Genomic DNA, 17,911 nt, shown 5'->3' with positions numbered 1-17,911 from the left:
TATATATATATATACGTACATATTCTCTGATTATTGTGTTACTTATCGATACAACATGCTGGGGCCATGGGTGATATCAAATGCATAATATATCAAATGTAATACGAAGACATTAGATGTGTCTATTCATGATTTGTCAGCCCGGTACCGAACACCGTTAAGTGTTCATTACCGCGTTCAATACACAAAGTACGAGAAACAAGGAAACATAACAGATATTTGGTGGGCAAGGCCTACTATTTTTATCCAACTTTACATTTCATAAAGGTATAAGTCTATATACATTTTTGTTAAAATGTATTGTTTTATAATAAGTATGTCTATTATATACTGGATACGTTGCAAAGTTTTAATGAACTACTGAATGAAATAAATGTTAATCATTGCGCAACTTGGTTTCTAAATTAAATCACATTAGGTGTAGCAGTCACGAAAGAGTCATTCGAGTTCGAAAGCAGAAGCGGGAAATCTCTTGGTGCTATCGCTTACTACACATTACACAGCCAGACATTGTACGCGAAAACGGAAAACTAACAAAGTACATAATATATTGTACATTGTAGAATGTAGCCTATAGCCTGCTGGAGCCTTAATCTGTTCACTTTACGTTGGGGAATGGGGTGGGTATGGAGATTGGGTCTCGGGGAATATACTATGTACATATGTTATTTGGATGAATGAATGCGACGATGCGCACCATCATTTGACTCTTAATACAATAGGATTCGAAACGTGTGTGTAATATTATTCATACTTTGTAAGTTACATCGTAATTCAAGGCATCATCTTTTTAGTTACAGTACAGCTCTTAAAAAGGGAAAGAAAAGAAAAACGCAAGTTCTTGCCATTGATACTTAAGGGTGGTTAAATAAAAGTACATATGAATAAAATATGTTAATTAAATTACTTGTTAGAATGTGAGGCGCGATAACAAAGTTACTCATGTAAATACAATCGCACATATGCTACTTGGAGTCGTTGTTTGTATTACGTATGTAAATTACAAAATGGGGCGTTGAGATGTTTCGAATCTTGTCAAAACTCTACACGACATAGTTGCCTACGATATTGAAAACTAGGTATTACCTACAATCGAGTGTATCGTAACATAACAAAAACGCATGTCCTTATGTAAAAATTTAAACACAAAATACATTTATCAGTTAAATTATGTATTATTGAATGTTATGATTGATTAAATAAAGTGATATGACACTTTATATTTGTGCTCTCGAGTCTAAAAGATTCTCTCATAGAAATATGTTTTGCATACAAATTAATTTTGTGTGATGCAGGGATGTTTTCTCTGTGAAAAATTGATTATTAATTTAAAACAATGTGTTAAATTATTTTAATAGCCAATATTTATACTTGATGAGCATATATTCTTTTTTCCTCTTTTAAGGAAACTTTAAGTTTGTATTTAGATTTCTTAGATCATTGTCAGATTAAAAAAAAGAATATAAAGCTAAAAACTGTATCAACAATATATGTATAGGAAAATGTATATATTTATCAAAACTTGGAAAATATGAATACAGTACTATATATAGATTTTTCTATATATCAGATAAAAGAGATGCACACACACACACACACAAAATTATAAAAGAAAAGATATATATAACTTATCATTTTAAACTGTTACTACAAATGTATCACGATAGCTAAAATCTAATAGAACAATCGTCATATCGAGTCATAATTAAACAAGTTTAATTAATGAGGCTATTATTTTTCTGAGATGATTTCAAATATATTATTATTATTATTATTATTATTGCGCGTGTATTGTTTTCATTTCTGCATTGTTTTTGCGGATTTACTTAGTAAACAAACATTATTGCATTTATTTAAAATACAAACTTCGCGATTTAAGAATAAAACAGAAATACGTACCCCAAAGCGCGCTAATCATTACTGTACTCGATGCAAAAGGTAAATGTCCTCGGGCATATGATGAATCATACGAGAAAACGTCACGAGAATGTCTTGACAAAATTTGACGTTTGGAGCAGCCATCTATGTTTACACGCCGGCCGTTACTAAATGGCAACCAAACGGAGCAGCCTAAATAGCATGTGACCGCAGTGATGCTACTTCGTCACTGTGCAGGAGCCATTACAATTATGCGGCTGCATATTTTTGTTTCGGAAGAAACATGAGAGTATAGGATAGTTGAAATAATTGATTCCTTCTTTTGTATCACGTATTTAACATATTTAAAAATAAAACAAATATAATATATTAGATCGACGCGACCAAGTGCCAGCGGTGGTGTCATCTGTCGTACTCGCATGTACTACCATTCCCACGCCGCATAATCCGATAGTAGCCACTCTGTATATTCATCGCCGCCATCTCCGCGACTTTCGACAACAACGAGCGGAATAAAGCAGAATATTTCAGAGCGGCGTACTTACACTACTTACTTCCGCTGCCTCTCGCCTTCTGTGGATAGAAGTCGAAGATCATCTTACGAGAAATGGCTTACAACTTCCCTGGGGTACCAGCAACCGCTATGCCACCCATGGGTGAGCGATAACCGATTCTCTTATTAACCATTACTCCATTTGCCTTCCTTCAAATCGTTTCCATTCAAATCTGTCACCCTGACGCCGTTAGTTTCATTGATACACAATTTACAGGTATGGGACCAATAGGTCCGCTGGGTCCAATAGCAGGACCACAGAGCTTTATGGAACTAGCGGGTCAAGGTTTTCCACCGTTACCACCACCACCCATACCACTACCTGGCATGAACGATTCGCCCTTGGAATTTAGTACGAATAAGAATCAACCTCCGGTAGTGCGAGAAACATCGGATGATAACAATGATAGGAGAAGTGACAAAAATGACAATAGAAGAGATCGGGAGAACAGGGATAGCCGTGAAGTTCGAGATAACAACAGAAGGTGATACTCTGTTTTTGTTTGTTCTGTCAAATTATATGGGAAATATGACAAGTTACATGAATAACAATAGTCTTACATAATTTATCTGTTTAAAATCTAGTTATAACTTATTCATTATGTTTGCAAAAGGTCAAGAGGAGAACGCAGCGATAGACGCGACAGGGATCGTGATAGGAGAGAGGAGAGAAGCGACCGAGATCGAAGGGACGATCGAAGAACTGAAGAAAGAAATAACTCAAATTCTTCAAAGAATAATAGCAATCATGCGAATAATTCTAATAACAACAATGAAGTTTTGTCGTCGACAAATACAAACAACGCGCCGAGTATAGGCACGCAGATGGAACCTGCTACAGGTGTTTGGGGAATGGGAGTGGGTTATTCTATGATGGGTATGGGTCCCATGGGACCAATGGCGCCCATGATGGGCGAGATGACATTGGGTCCGCATATGAGTCATACACACGGTTACAATCCAATGGGTATGGGTATGATGTCACATGATGGCAGTATGATAGGTGCTCAGATATTGGGCGCTGAGCAGATTATGACAGACGCAGCGCAAATAATGACCGCGAGTTTACCACCGCCGCCGATGACGCCTCAGGGTACCAAAGAAATCATACATTGTAAAAGTTGTGTATTGTTTCCACCAAATCCGAATGCTCCACCACCTACCACGCGAGAGAGACCACCAGGATGTAGGACAATTTTTGTGGGAGGTAAGCATTGCACATTGAATAATAAATTACTTGAAAATCTTTACATAATCATACTACCTACACAGGGTTGCCGGAAAACATTACGGAAGCTATAATACAGGAAATATTTGAACGATGTGGAGAGATAACTACTTTGCGTCTTTCTAAGAAGAACTTTTGCCATATACGCTTTGTTTTGGAAGCTAGTGTCGATGCAGCAATTTATTTATCAGGTTATAGAGTAAGAATAGGATCGAGTGGAGAACCTGCAAATACCGGTAGACTTCATGTAGATTTTGCTCAGGTTTGCTGGAAATTGTTTTTTTATCCAAAAATGTGTAATTTTATAATTAAATTCTACTTATATATAATCATTAATAATGATTTTAGGCTAGAGATGACCAATATGAATGGGAATGTAGACAACGACAGTTACAAAGGGAGCAACGTCATAGAGAAAGAGTAGAAAAGGAGAGACAAAGACCACCGTCGAGTCCGCCTCCAGTAGTACACTATACGGATCATGAGGCATCAAATATCTGCGAAAAAATTAAGCAAGATGATACGTTTATGAAAGCAGTACAAGTGAGTAATCATTTTAATGAATATTCTAATACATACTTTAGTTTCCAGTTTCTAGTTACATCAAATAACGTCTCTGTATTTTTATGATTCGAACGTGTTGTAGATTGTTGTAACATGGTTAGAACGAGGAGATTGCATCAAACGTAACGCCAATATCTTCTACTCTATGATACAATCAACAAACTCTCATGTGCGACGACTCTTGACGGAGAAAGCTGCTTACGAGGAGGAGCTGCAAAAAGCCAAAGAATTAATGAAAGGAAGAATGCAAGGACTTCTCATACAATGTATGTTTATACACTTTCTTGTTTTTCTATTTTTAAGATAGCTCCGTATTATCGTACATATTTCGTGTGCGCTAAGAAAATCCGCATTGGCTGGTAAGTTAATTCTGGCATAAAGAGGTCCAACAACCAATAGAAGGAAATCCTTATTTGGATATAGTAAACGCAACAAAAATCGTGATTATTTCGTTCGTAATCTCGAAGTAACAACAGCGGTATTCATTGCATTCTTCACACTGTGTGTATGACGAATCCTTGTACCACGTATTGAGTTCCGATAAAAAGCAGAGATTTTTCTTAAACCAGTTACGAAGGTATGTTACATCGTTACGTGATAATTAAGTAAAATGATTCGTGACATTAAGGTACAACAACCGATTATAATCAGGTACAAAGTCAAATCGAATGTTAAGCTTGTCGATCTCAACGTATGATATTCTGAAAACCGGCTTTTGCATATCAAGTGATACGCTTGATGTAAAACCTACTCTTAATATCTACGAAGAAGTACTTCTCTGTCTCGTCACTAATTTTAGCAATCTCTCAAGTGTATCATGGCGAATTCTTCTATGAATTCTGTTTGTGGTCAATGCACAATTGGAGGCAACTCGGTAGGAAGGATCAGAGATAATAGGCGAGGATAAGGTGGGTGAAAAAATCCTATCTTCTCGGACTTAGGATCCATCAAAACCAACGAACGAAGCCGATTTATCGCAAATTCTATCTCATAGAGTCATAGTGTACTTGAAAGTTGCATGCTTGGCAATGCTAAGGAATAAGGGTGATGGGCTGGGCATCCATTGTTGAAAGATTATTTTGAACTGCAGATTGAGACTTTTATACATGTATCAAGTGTTCATATATGTGTAATGTAATGTATCATTCGAACGTTTAATAACGCGCGAGACCATATTCGTTGTTGTTCAAAATAGTCCTTAACATAGGAAGTCCGCAAATTGCAAGTCTTCGGAATTACATTATCCGCAGTATGGTGGAAAGGCGTACAATGAGAGCGGAATATTTGGTGAAACCAACTTTACGTTAGATTAGATGCGCTCCAACACACGGCACAATCTACGTGAGACTCTGTGAGACTCCGTAGCTGTACATATGTACGAAAAACATGCTCTGATTATTAAAGGAGGGATCGTTCCCGTCGAGGAATATCATGATATAACTAAACGTTTAATATAATGAGTATGCGTAATGAGTACTAAAAGCATAGACGAAACTACCGAGCTTAGAGTTTCAAGCAAAAGGTATACAACGGAGGATTTGTTGTGTTTTTTTGTATGCAACATGCGACCACATGTCATCAACAGTCAGTCAGATCGAACGAGTCTTTACTGCGGCCAGCCACAAGAAAGTCTGGGATCACTTCACTAAGGCGCAGAGGAAGAACATCGAAATGTGGAAGAAACAATCCTCGGTATGTATGTAACGCACTCTCACATGCTAGTAGCGTGTCTTCTGTATACTTCCTCTTTTTCTTGCGTAACTTAAAATAATCTCAGAATCTTCTCTGTCGCAATATGCTCCTCTGCGCGTTTGCACGATATCTCCAAACACGGTTGTTTTGCAAATTGTATTTTTAAGATATCACAGGTAAGTGACAATTGAGAAAAGAGTCGAGTCGCCTGCTATAAAAAAAAAAGAAATCGGTCAGACACACGCTTCTCTTCGGGCGTTATAATTCGATACTTTATCGTGGAATGCCGTGACAGTATGGCAGATAAATCCTGTCGGCAACAACACGCACAACATTAAGAACAACATATGGAACAGAAGGTAATACGAGATTAGCACTTTCGGATCGAAAAGCAACTACAGACTATCCAGCATGGATATGCCTTACTTTTTTCGAACAGCGTTCACTCAATATACAATACTTGTTATTTCTGTACTTCAGAGCTGCATCTGCTTCTTACAATCAGGTAAGCCCAAATTATTCTGAAAAGGCGAGCAAAGTCCTGAAACACTCCTGAAATGAAAACTGAGACAAAATCGTATGCGGTATCGTGCCTAAACTCTGAATTACAGAAATGTACGAAACTACATTTTAAAAGTCAGTACTGTATAAAAAGTATTTAATAAAAAAAAAAAGAAAAAACAATAGAACCAGCCACATTTAGGGATGTATTTAAATTACCATTGTTTGAACGGCAGATAGGAAATTACATACTTTGCATGCATTTGTGTGAAAAAACAATGGTCATGATTTGGAGCATTTTATAATTTTTGTTATTCGTAATGACAGGAAATAAAAGCGGTACAGCTAGAAGATAGTCTAATTGAAGGTGAAGGTGAGATGGATGTATCAGACTCGGAGGAGGAACCTCAACGTAAGAAAACACGCAATCAATTGGATGGTAATCAAGAGGACGTCGAGAGACTGCAGAGTCTCAAAGAAGAAAACGACAGTCTGAGATGCCAGTTGGAAGCGTACAAGAATGAAGTGTGTATTAATGCGAATCGATTTGTTAACACCGGGGGAATTTTTGAAAAGTTTCTAATTACAAATCTTTATAGGTGGATCTTTTGAAATCAGAAACAAAAGCCGAAATGGAGGGAAAGGAGAAACAAATGAAAATGCTGCAGCAAACGCTGAAAGGTATGCAAGAACAATTGATGCAGTCGCATAAACAGCAGGTGCAGGACGATCAGAAGATCAAGGACTTAACCGTCAAGCTGAATGCCACAAAGAAGGAGGAGCCTAGAGAAAGTGAGATTATCACACTTGACAAGGATGACGATATTAGCGAGGAGCCACGCACACCGAAGCAACACATTCTCACCTCTAACTTTGTGCAAGTCACCCAGAAGGATGCTAAACTTATTGGTAATATAAAAATTTTAGAAACAATTGGAAAATGATTTTAAAACAATGTCAGTTGTAACTTTGCTAATATATAACATGCGTTGCAGGACTTATAGCGACATTTCTGCATATCCATCCATTTGGTGCAAGTGTGGATTATTTGTGGTCTTATCTGCAGAAAATGGAGCCCGGCATTAAACCAAGTGAAGTTGAAGTTTTAATGCAACGTTTTCCACAGGTCTTCAAACAAGAATTGTTCGGCATCGGCGCAAATATGGAGAGACGTTGGCAATTTTCAGGTTTTAATGTTTATCGCAATCATTGAATCTAGACGATTGAATGTAAAAATAACTGTGAAAGTACATTTGTCTTGTTGTTCATCTCTTTCTCTTTCGTTATTGTCCGCGAGTGCAATCGAGATCTGACCGTGACAAGATTTCCGTATGAAAACGATGAAAAGTCTGACATCGTTGTGAATTAATAAAATATCTTAACCGATTCTTAATTTTAACGATATAAACAAGTATCTCTTAATTTCAATCCTCCAAAAATTATATCCTGCAATATCTATCAAATTTTTCAGGTAATAAATCAAGTTTAATTTAGTGCCTAAATCAAAATTAATTTTATAAACAGTGTACGGATTTGATTAATCGCTATTGCATGCGTGCGTGCGTGCGTGTTCTCTCTCTCGCTCTTATTGTTTTGTGTTTGAAGAACTTTATAAATCGCGGTATAAGTCTACAATCATGCATGTTGTGTATTTTAAAACTATAATTTCCCTAGCAGTTGAAATCGCTAGTAACTTGCTTTATCAGGTTTGCTCGCGTTGCTTGAAATCCCTAAAAATGTTTGCACCTAAACGAGATAAATATATAAGTATTCTAACATTGAAAAGAAAGTGAAGCTACTGAATGCAAAAAGTGCATGCAACGCGACAGATCCATCGACAGCCGTGTTCTTAATTGTGGTTTGATTGGTCAACACTTTGCATCTCGGAAGCGAAACACCTTATGATATATCCACACAACTTGCATAGCCGCATAAACATATAAAGAAAATTATCCAATCGCATTTATTTTACAAAGTTGTACGTAAAATGTGACTGGATAAGCGGTGAGCACAAACTCTTGCATGACGCACATCATACGAAGCATAAGAAATTGAACAAATCAGAGTTCTTTATTTTATGGAAAGGAAGGAAATAAAGGACTTCGATTGGTACATTTTCTTATGCATTACATATTATACATTATGCAAGAGTCTGTGCTCTCCGCTATTATTTTCTTCATGTATACGTTTATGCGGCTGTAAGTTTGTGTGAATACCCTTATTAGGCACATTCAGCGAACTCAATGGACGAGTTCAAGTCTGCAAAAAGATTAGATCTGCTTGCCGAGCGAATGAACATAAGTTTTTTTGTAAATCCAATCAATCATTGAGCGAGTTCAAGACGGCAAAGCGACTAGACATGCTTACCAAGCAATTGAATATGATTGGTTGAATCTACAAGTAACAATCAATTATGCTCATTTGCTCGGCCGCTTTGTCAACTTGAACGCGCCCATTATTTGAATTGCTCGGCGAGCAGACCTAGCCACTTTGTCGACTTGAACTCGCTCAATAGTTGAGTCAATTGAATGAGCTCATTGTTATTAATGTATTTTTCTAAGGCCCAGTTGCACCAATGGTATTTTGACTTAAGCAAAGCTTAAAACTATCTCTGTCTCTGTCCCTCTTTCGCTTTAAAACAGATAGAGCTTTAAGTCTCGTTTAAAGTCAAAGTAACATTGATGCAACCAGGTCTAAAGCCTGATGTCCATGATGCTATAAATCGAGATCTCGAACAATGAAAGAATGAACAAATCACATTTGAACAATTTAGTCACATGATCAATGCGATTAGTCAATTCTTTCTTCAATCGAGGCCTCGGACCGACTTCTAGCATCATAGACACAAGGCTGAAGGAGCTCCGCACAATAAAAGGAATATGTAACAGAGAATAAGAATTTCAACCTATCAGAAATTGTGTATTCCATAATACATGATTTCTGATAGGTTGAAATTCTCTGTTCCTTTTATTGTGCGGAGCCCCTAAGACTTTTAGATGCAGAAAAATAAACCAATAGCAGCGTTCAGTCGACTATTAGGTGCATTCAGAAACACGATCGCTCACTGAGCGCTCATTGAGCTCTTGTACCTGTTTGGTCTATATTTTTAGATCTAATGGAATATACCAATCAGATGTAAGAACTCACTGAGCGCTCAGTGAGCGATCATGCTTCTGGATGCATCCATTGAGTCCGGTGAATGCAATATGCATTTATGGCTACGTTTCATTTAACGCTTACAACGCTTGAGGAATCAATTGGACATGTGGACAGCTATATATAGGTTAACCACAAAGAAGAGAAGTATTCTATTCTAGGGCGTTTATGAAGATGCGATTAAATTACTACAAAGTGCTCGGCTGCAGTAAGGACTCCACTCAGGAGGAGATTAAGCATGCTTATCATCGACGCATATTACAATTTCATCCCGATAAGAATGATGCCGTGGATATCCAACAGTTTCATGACGTCAAGGAAGCCTGGCGAGTGCTCGGACATCCACAGTGCAGAAAAAAATATGATGCAGCCTGCAAACAGGAACAGTTAGAGGAAGAAGATAGTCCTGTATACGCGCGTCTCACGCCGCACGAACTTGAAGAATCTGCTCTTAAGGACACATTGTTTTACCGCTGCAGGTGCGGTGAAAATTACTTCATTGAACGAGAAGCTCTTCGGGAAAAAAACACTATGCTCCAAGTGATTTGCGACGGTTGTACGCTTATTATCATTGTTGAAACATAGCACATTGATATTAGTTTATACAATAAAATACAACCTTTGACTTTTTTTAAAGCCTGTAAAATGTGATTGAACATTATTTATGTAAGATAATAAAATAAAATGCGCTTTCGCTTCATAATATAGTATGACAAGATAATACTCACAATATATAGAAAGAGGTCGAAATCGAACATTTATTTTGTACAAAATATGTTTTTTAGCACAAGAACATGTGTACAGTTGTAATAAATTTAAAAAAAAAAAACAAAATCTAAAATATCAGCAACATCTTTTTTCTATTTCTTATAAAAAATGATACAACAGGTAACACATTCTTATAATATAAACTATTGAGCAATATACAAATAAACACGACACCTAGTCTAACCTAGGTCCAATAATAAAGATGCATTTGCACAAATTGTATTATCTGATAATGTCGTTCATGTTCATGACATGATTCAGTAGAATCCATATAAAATTCGTCAATGACAAATGATGCAATGTTTCTATAAGTCTTCATTATGCAATTCACACTAAATGTGAAGATCTGGCTAATACAAATATTCTTCCTTTAACAAGTCTAATCGATATTGATGAACATTTTAAACATCTTAATCAATAAAAACAAAGATTTAAAAAAAGTACTATCCTGTTCTATATAAGCTTGTACTACTGGTTCACTGTTTTGTAAATTTGTATTGCACGCGAACAAGTGTGCTATATCTGTATATTGCACTAAAACGAAGTGAAACATGCAACAATATTGGAAGAAACAGCTTTTCAATTGCAAAAAGAGAAAATTCAACGAATTTTTTTTTAATCAATTGCCGAAAGATCATTCTCTTCCAATAAATGTCAATTATATGAAAAATTGACTTGTAAACATTTATAAAAATATTTGTTTTTAACCAGATCGATGTTTATAAGAAAGTAAAGTCTAAATTACATGATCAGGAAATATTGAAGCTGATAGTTTGACAAAATGTTGCAATATATAACAAACGTTTGAAATTTCTCGTAAAAAGATCTGTATGATCTCTCCGAAAGACGTGAATTGTCGTCGATTTTCTTGCTCCAGGAGGTATGAGATTCTTCGATTAATGTCATTTTGCCTTGCAGTTTCAGTATGTCTCAGTCGCCTCGATTTCGTCTGCCATCGTTGACAAATGCTCCTAAATGGCCACATAATAAACCTGTTATACTTACAATGAATCTCATTAGGGATGTTTGCTACTTTTGCATTGTCGATGATTCTACTGAATCGTTATAACAGCGAAAATTCAGAAGTACACTGATAAGCTCCTCGTTCCCCCCCTCCCCTCTCCCCCTTTCTAATAAGTTCACGAGTCTTATAAATCTTACGTTTGTACACCACAACAATGCGCGAGCGCTCCGACAAAACGACATAATTATAATTTTCTCAACGGGCACTTTGATCCATCTGAAGATAACTCTCTTATTGCCTTCAGTTTTTTTCCTTCCCTCCCACTCCCCCGACCCCTGCAAAAACTTTGCCCAATTTTACGTCGCGTACACAGTCTTATCACAATCACACCATGTAATACATAAATCATTGTACAGCGTGGATTAATTTTTAGACTACTTAATTGAAAATATGTACAGAAGTCGTACAAAGGGAGCGATTGGATCCAAGTGGTGGAGCTCACTATTTTACCTCAACGTCGAAATCGAGGACAAGCAGTTTTGTCTCCTCGGTACCGTTACGACTACCTACTGCACACACTAGTTTCGTATCACTCGCTCGAATCCTCCACACAACACCGCCGCTACCACCACTTTCCAGAGCAACTAGATTCCTAATGAAATCACCTGTGAACACAACGCATGTTGTTCTTAACAATTGATGCGCTTTCTAACTGAAAATAAATGGTGATAAAAAATACAAACCAGTCTTAACATCCCAGAGTTTTACTGTACCATCGTCAGAGGACGTAATCACAAAATGGCTATTGAACTGAAGGCAAGTAACCGCCGATTGATGTTTGTTCGGACCGGAGAGAGTTTGAAGGCAGTGACCGCTAACAATATCCCATACTTTAACGGTAGAATCAGCATTGCCTGATACTAAGATATTATTGCGCAACTCCATCCCCGAGGTAAGAGATTGATGGCCCATCAGAGTATGTCTACAAGCACCTGTTTCTACCTCCCACACTCTTATACTCGTATCCAATGATCCGCTAACAACGTGCACACCGTCGAACTAACAGGAAACGGCAAATGGACATTTTGTCAATCCCGAAAGAGGATGAAAAGCAAATTTAAAAGTAACACATATAATGCACTTACCTGGAGGGAATAAACACGGTTAGTATGTCCTTGTAAAGTATGAAGGCACTCCTCACGTTCCGGATTCCAAACTTTAACCATATAGTCGTAGGCACCACTGACCACTAACTTTCCATCATATTGCACACATCTAACCGCCGCTAGATGCCCCACGAGCACATGTAAGCACTCCCCTGTGTCCACCTGCCACACTCTTAGTGTCGCGTCTCTACTACCACTGACGACCTTGTTACCATGCAAATGCATACACCTAACTGTTGACGTATGACCATACAATGTATAAATACACTGGCCAGTCTCCGCGTTCCACACTTTTAAAGTACGGTCTGTACTGCCACTGATAACAATTGTGCCGGACATCTGCGAAGACCATACACCCCCGGTATGCCCAACTAATGTCCGTAAGCACTATAATATTGTGAAAAATATAGGATATACATAATCTCCTCTGTTATTGCTAATAATTAAATATCGTATCATTACGCATTTACAATTTACCTTGCCTGTAACGGCGGACCATACTTTGAGCGTATTGTCATCTGAACCACTGACTATCCGATTGCCAGAGAATTGAAGGCAAGTAATAACATGGTCGTCATGACCTTTCAACACTTTCGGTGTGCGGATCGGCTTCGTTCTCCAATTCATTTTAATATTGTGCTGTCGCATGTAAGCCTGCTTCCACGGCGACGAGTGGCTACTGTTTCGACAGTTCTTTCGTTTTGGCGGTGGTAGATCTTTCAAGTCCTCTATACCAGCTGCCTTGCACTTCTCTTTCCACAGTAGATTGTCATCAGCTAGGAATCGCCAGTTTCGGCAGGTTTGAGCAGCCCTCAGGAGATCCTTCGGCTCCAGAAATGCCAATACCGACAATGCCAACTCTTTCGGCAATAGCGATATAAAATCTCGTTGAAACTGCGGCTCTATCACCTGCATCATGTGACGCACCTGCGTGGGCTCGCATCTCTCTATTAGTTCGTCTATTGCTAACATCCTTTCCGCGTTTGACCATCTCTGCAATAAGTATCATTTTCACTTACTTTTTAAAAAGACCTGGATATAATTGATCACATTATTTTCTCGAACTCTATCGATATAATTTTTTGTTATTATTACAATATTTACTAAAAATATTAATATTATTTATATATAAATACTTGAAATTGCAGAAGCCAACTGTTCATTTCTGGAGGAGGATTGTCCTTAGTAGGAATGACACATCTCACGTGTTTACCTTTATCATCTAGCTTTCTTGCAGTCCTAAAACAGAAGGGAGATATTAAAATGTAAAAACATATACTTATGTATAATTATATTATATTTATATAACAAGAAATACATACATTGTATGAAACTTTTCTTCTGGATTAAGTTTTTTACAAGGTAGACAACATTCCGTTTCACTTTTTCGCTTTCTCTGAGGCTGAACAGCATCCGATGGCACACAATTATGCGATACTGGACTCTGAACTTGTTCTGAGAGAACCACTTGAGACTGTGATATAGGTGACTGGCAATTGTTGCTCTCAACTTCTGCTGTACACTCGGTATCGCAGAACAATCCACTATCGCTAATCTAAACGACAAAACGTTAATTAGAAAGACAGTTTACTTTGTAGCCATAAAGTTAATAAGAAGGAAGTTATTTATTACCTTATTTACAAAATTTAAAATTATTTACAAAAATAAAACTAAAGGAAAGGTTACCACTTCAGCTTGCTCAATAAAAAAAAAAAAAACAATATACAAACCAAACTGATGCTGACTTACTTCACTTTCTCCTTCGCTACTCTCTTCATCACCCTCCTCCTCATCATCTCCATAATCCTCGGATTCCTCGTCTTGTGGCAACACTGAATGCATAGGATCCAAGGAACTTGGTCCTGGAACCCCCTCGATTCCTTCAATTGGACTAGGACTAGCACCGCCTAGCTTATTATTGTCAGATATATTGTTGGAGGATGAAGGAGGGACAGACATTACTATACGTAATGTTGGGTTTATAGGTATAGTGTACTGTACCTAAACACAAAGATCAGCCATTAGCATGATTGGAAACAAACTGATATCTTTTACTTCATTTTGTTACTTTCGCACACAAATAGATAATTTCGATCGTGATGTGAGAATATTTTTACACGTAAGAATATTCTTATATCATGATTTTAACATGCAATTTTAATGGAAAAACACAGCGTGTCGCTATCTCGTCATCCTATCGCGAGAGATCGGAATTTCGAGCTGATTGAAAATAGGTTAGGAAAAAAAAGGGAAAAGAAGTCAGATGGAACTCGCAAATGAAAATCCGAGGAACGGCTAATTATCACCGCGAGGATTCAACCTAACCTTGAATCCTCCGCACCGTAAACATGTGATTGCGATTCATAACTCAACATGCATATTGTAAAATATTGCGATCGAACGAAGATACACTGATAACGACGAGCTGATAGCCACACCCCATGTATCCTCGTAAACGACGCGACGCGGATTCACAACAAGCTGCATGCGACAAAAGGGACTACGAGAAGCTGCGTAAAACGTAAGACAGGGGAGGGGTCTATACTTGGGACGAGCGCCGTTCCCGGTCGTCAGCCTTTCTTGGTCGATCGACGACGACGGTCCCCCGATGTGATAGGGGTTGCTAGGGATCCGTCCGGTGCGTGTCGATGATGTCGGTGAGGACGTGATGCCTCTATCAAAGGAGCATGGCATTCATCTCTCTCGCGTGTAAGTGGAGACGATCTTAGGTTAGAAACACGGGAGATACGCGGCGATGTAAAGGGGAAGAGAGGGTGGTGTAAACCTAGAGCAGCGCGGATGTCGAAAGGAAGGCGAGTGACGGACGAAAACACGACGAGAGGGGCGAATCCATCGGGTGACCTCCTGGCGGATCTACCAGCTTTTTACCTCCGCACCTCCCGACTCCTACGTTCGCACACCACACGTTCCCACAGCAGGTACATACGCACATGTACGCGACATCAGGGCGCGCGCGCATGTAAGCTTCCTAAAGCATCCTAGGCTACGTTCCAAAACTTCCTTTCCGAGGAAAATTTTACTTGAAATATATAGTACACGTGACGTATACTATCGAGTAAAATCTTCCCTCGGAGAGGAACGTAGCCCTAGTTCCTGTCGCACTGTGTCGTACTCGCAACTTTCGCAACTCTCGCAAGTCGCGTTTCGTTAAATCGGAATTGTAGGTCAATAATAGGTCTGTTCGCTTTGCTTGAAATTTCCAAAAATTTTTGCATTTAAAACGAGACATATATGTACTGAGATGTAAGGAGAAGAAGCGAAGATTCCAAATGTCAAAAGTGCAAGCAACGTGATGATTACGTTTTCGTGATTTGAGTCGTTTGACGCTTTTTGCAACGAGTATTCGTTACATTTTAACAAACTCGATTCATACCTATAATTGATTGTAAAGTTGAATTGAAAGTAAGATAACAATCATCCAAAATGTTTTGATATTCATCATGATAATTTATAAATTATTTTTGTGATTATACGTTATTCAATTGTTATTGCTGTTACCTTGTGTATAGATTAAAATATTGAAAGCAAAAAATCCATAGCACTACAATAATGTTTCTTGTTTATTTTATCAGAGAGCAAAATGTCGGACGACATAAAGATTTTATTGAAGGAAGCCCGTGAGTCTTTCAAGCAAAATGAATATCTGGAAGTTATGAAGAAATGCAAAAAAGTTTTAAAAAAAGACAAAACCAATTATGCGGCATTAGTACTCTTAGCCCGTTCCATGCAAGAGGTGGAGGAATTTAAATCACAAGTATCCTTAGTCCTTTACAAGGCTGTGGAGGTACAACCCAATAATCCATTAGCCTGGCAAGGTTTAGCAGCATACTATGAAAAAGCTCCACAGGACCATGATAATTGGGAAAAGTTAGCTTTAGCTTATTGCAAATTGTTGCAGTTAGATAGGTAGGATATCATTACAATTTTTAAAACATCTTGAACTATATATAAAGATCAGAAAAAAGGATAAACATTTATGTTTTAGCGAATCTCCTAAATTCACACATTTTGTGAATAAAATTTCGGAGATTGTCTTGCGTATCAAGAATGATGACATATTGTTCGAAGCACTGAACGTATTGAGCGCATTACGAGAAATTTCTACTAAAGAGAAGATAAATCTGATTGATAAGACTCTAGTGTGGATTTTATCAGAGTATCCTAATAGAATAAACAAGTATCAGGAGCTTTACGAAAATGTGTTAGAGTCTGTAATAAAAGACATAGATCTTGTGAATAGACAACAGTATTACAAAAAATATTTAAAGATACTACATGATTCAAATAAACTTAGAAAGTTGCTAACAGCTGCTCAAGACATGCATACTCAATTTCCACAGGATGCTTATCCTTTAGGTAAATTATTTTTTAATTCTTTTATCAGAACTTGTATTTTTATATTCTCGTACAATATAATCATTTTCTTTGCACAGAATGGTTATGCCGTATTTATTATGAAACGGAGGCATTATGTGAAACTAAACTTGAAATTGATATAACTCAGTTTTATGAATCACTTTTAAAGATAAATGCAAATTCGGAGGCTGCATTCATTGCAAAGGCAGTATGTTTGAAAAGAACAGATGAATTAATTGACTCATGCGATTGTTTGAAGCAAGTTATCTCATTGAATGCACAATCATTTTATGCTTGGTTAATGTTGAGTCAAATATATTCCAAACTATACTGCTGGGAAGAAACCGAGAATGCATCTAGACAAGCACTATGGTTAATAAAATCTAGTTTAAAGGACAAATTTCAACATGGAATCAAATTGAGATTACTTGAAGCAATAAGTAGAAGTAGTAACAAACAAAAATTGATAGAAGCACGTCAGATGTGCGAAGAAGTGAGTATTTAATATAAATATTATAAATCTCTCGATATTTATTGATATATAATAATTTTGTATTCAGTTGTTAAGTGTTGAGCCTTCCATACAATTACAAGTAATTCATGCACGCACAAATATATTATTGGATGAACCTGATGCTACTGTTATATTAAGTAACTTGGAGTCTCAGGATGAAACTAAACTTCAAGCTTTTACTCTTAAAGCGTTGCATTTACAAAAGCACAAACAATACGAAGACGCTATTAACGCTCTCGAGCTAGCTTTAGAAAATTCTGAAGCTTGGTTGCTGTTTGGTAAAATATATTGGGATATGGGAGATTATAACCACAGTCTGATGGCATTTTTAAATGGCGTCAAAACAGATCGCAATAATTGGGAATGTATGGTTTACTTAGGACATTATTATCGCGAACATGGTAACGACATAGAGCGATCAAGAAGATGTTATCATGCTGCATTACAAATCAATCCGAATTCCGAGGAAGCTGGTATCGGATTAAGTACAGCTTATCGTCTTCTCAAGAACACTGTGAGCATCACATTTTTCTATTTAAAACAAATTTGT

The 17,911-nt window shown here is 37.4% G+C and overlaps 4 protein-coding genes across 10 annotated transcripts in view; 3 read left to right on the top strand and 1 right to left on the bottom strand.

Annotated features, from left to right (window-relative positions):
• The first annotated feature begins 2,208 nt into the window (after positions 1–2,208).
• LOC108750660 (ecto-NOX disulfide-thiol exchanger 2) lies at positions 2,209–7,860 on the top strand. The gene is made up of 10 exons (XM_018490297.1): positions 2,209–2,534; positions 2,649–2,916; positions 3,046–3,638; positions 3,704–3,921; positions 4,008–4,202; positions 4,306–4,489; positions 5,809–5,915; positions 6,744–6,941; positions 7,016–7,325; positions 7,412–7,860. Exons 1-10 carry the CDS (start codon positions 2,486–2,488, stop codon positions 7,627–7,629), a joined length of 2,340 nt encoding a protein of 779 aa, XP_018345799.1. The 5' UTR covers positions 2,209–2,485; the 3' UTR covers positions 7,630–7,860.
• Positions 7,861–9,644: 1,784 nt separating this feature from the next.
• LOC108750539 (dnaJ homolog subfamily C member 24-like) lies at positions 9,645–10,311 on the top strand. Its single transcript, XM_018490022.1, has one exon. The coding sequence runs from the start codon at positions 9,741–9,743 to the stop codon at positions 10,155–10,157; it is 417 nt and encodes a 138-aa protein (XP_018345524.1). The 5' UTR covers positions 9,645–9,740; the 3' UTR covers positions 10,158–10,311.
• Positions 10,312–10,518: 207 nt separating this feature from the next.
• On the bottom strand, positions 10,519–15,422 carry LOC108750727 (F-box/WD repeat-containing protein 7). 5 transcript variants are annotated; one of them, XM_018490417.1, is made up of 9 exons: positions 15,360–15,422; positions 14,220–14,471; positions 13,793–14,025; positions 13,607–13,709; positions 12,948–13,463; positions 12,450–12,857; positions 12,048–12,363; positions 11,815–11,969; positions 10,519–11,311 (listed from the first exon to the last, which is right to left on the bottom strand). In XM_018490417.1, the coding sequence occupies exons 2-9, from the start codon at positions 14,427–14,429 to the stop codon at positions 11,261–11,263; spliced, it is 1,992 nt and encodes a 663-aa protein (XP_018345919.1). In that variant the 5' UTR covers positions 14,430–14,471; positions 15,360–15,422; the 3' UTR covers positions 10,519–11,260. The 5 variants fall into 5 exon arrangements, with proteins under 5 accessions (XP_018345919.1, XP_018345918.1, XP_018345920.1 ...); XM_018490416.1 differs by lacking the exon at positions 15,360–15,422 and adding an exon at positions 15,016–15,083; XM_018490418.1 differs by lacking the exon at positions 15,360–15,422 and adding an exon at positions 14,796–14,988.
• The window catches only part of LOC108750726 (tetratricopeptide repeat protein 37), a 5,934-nt gene continuing 3,361 nt past the window's right edge, over positions 15,339–17,911 (top strand). The window contains exons 1-5 of one of the 3 annotated variants that reach the window (XM_018490413.1): positions 15,339–15,409; positions 16,064–16,397; positions 16,477–16,847; positions 16,925–17,340; positions 17,408–17,875. In XM_018490413.1, coding sequence (XP_018345915.1) covers positions 16,072–16,397; positions 16,477–16,847; positions 16,925–17,340; positions 17,408–17,875 — 1,581 coding nt within the window. In that variant the 5' untranslated portion in view covers positions 15,339–15,409; positions 16,064–16,071. Of the gene's footprint in view, positions 15,410–15,590; positions 15,894–16,063; positions 16,398–16,476; positions 16,848–16,924; positions 17,341–17,407; positions 17,876–17,911 lie in introns of those variants that run through there. The other 2 variants (XM_018490415.1, XM_018490414.1) reach the window with 2 other exon arrangements.

The sequence above is a fragment of the Trachymyrmex septentrionalis genome, unplaced genomic scaffold (genome assembly GCF_001594115.1).
Source record: "Trachymyrmex septentrionalis isolate Tsep2-gDNA-1 unplaced genomic scaffold, Tsep1.0 scaffold37, whole genome shotgun sequence".
Classification (NCBI taxonomy): Eukaryota; Metazoa; Arthropoda; class Insecta; order Hymenoptera; family Formicidae; genus Trachymyrmex; species Trachymyrmex septentrionalis.
This window is presented reverse-complemented; position numbering and strand designations above follow the sequence as displayed.

What these genes read in the sequence shown, in the direction of transcription:
- LOC108750660 (XM_018490297.1), top strand. Translation starts at nt 2,486, where the DNA reads ATGGCTTACAACTTCCCTGGGGTACCAGCAACCGCTATGCCACCCATG. An exon ending in GCAAGGACTTCTCATACAAT is followed by an intron (nt 4,490 to 5,808) that starts GTATGTTTATAC and finishes TGTCATCAACAG; the next exon opens with TCAGTCAGATCGAACGAGTC. An exon ending in GAAGGATGCTAAACTTATTG is followed by an intron (nt 7,326 to 7,411) that starts GTAATATAAAAA and finishes CATGCGTTGCAG; the next exon opens with GACTTATAGCGACATTTCTG.
- LOC108750539 (XM_018490022.1), top strand. Translation starts at nt 9,741, where the DNA reads ATGAAGATGCGATTAAATTACTACAAAGTGCTCGGCTGCAGTAAGGAC.
- LOC108750727 (XM_018490417.1), bottom strand. Translation starts at nt 14,429, where the DNA reads ATGTCTGTCCCTCCTTCATCCTCCAACAATATATCTGACAATAATAAG. An exon ending in GTAGCGAAGGAGAAAGTGAA is followed by an intron (nt 14,026 to 14,219) that starts GTAAGTCAGCAT and finishes TTTGTCGTTTAG; the next exon opens with ATTAGCGATAGTGGATTGTT. An exon ending in GTTGGCTTCTGCAATTTCAA is followed by an intron (nt 13,464 to 13,606) that starts GTATTTATATAT and finishes TACTTATTGCAG; the next exon opens with AGATGGTCAAACGCGGAAAG.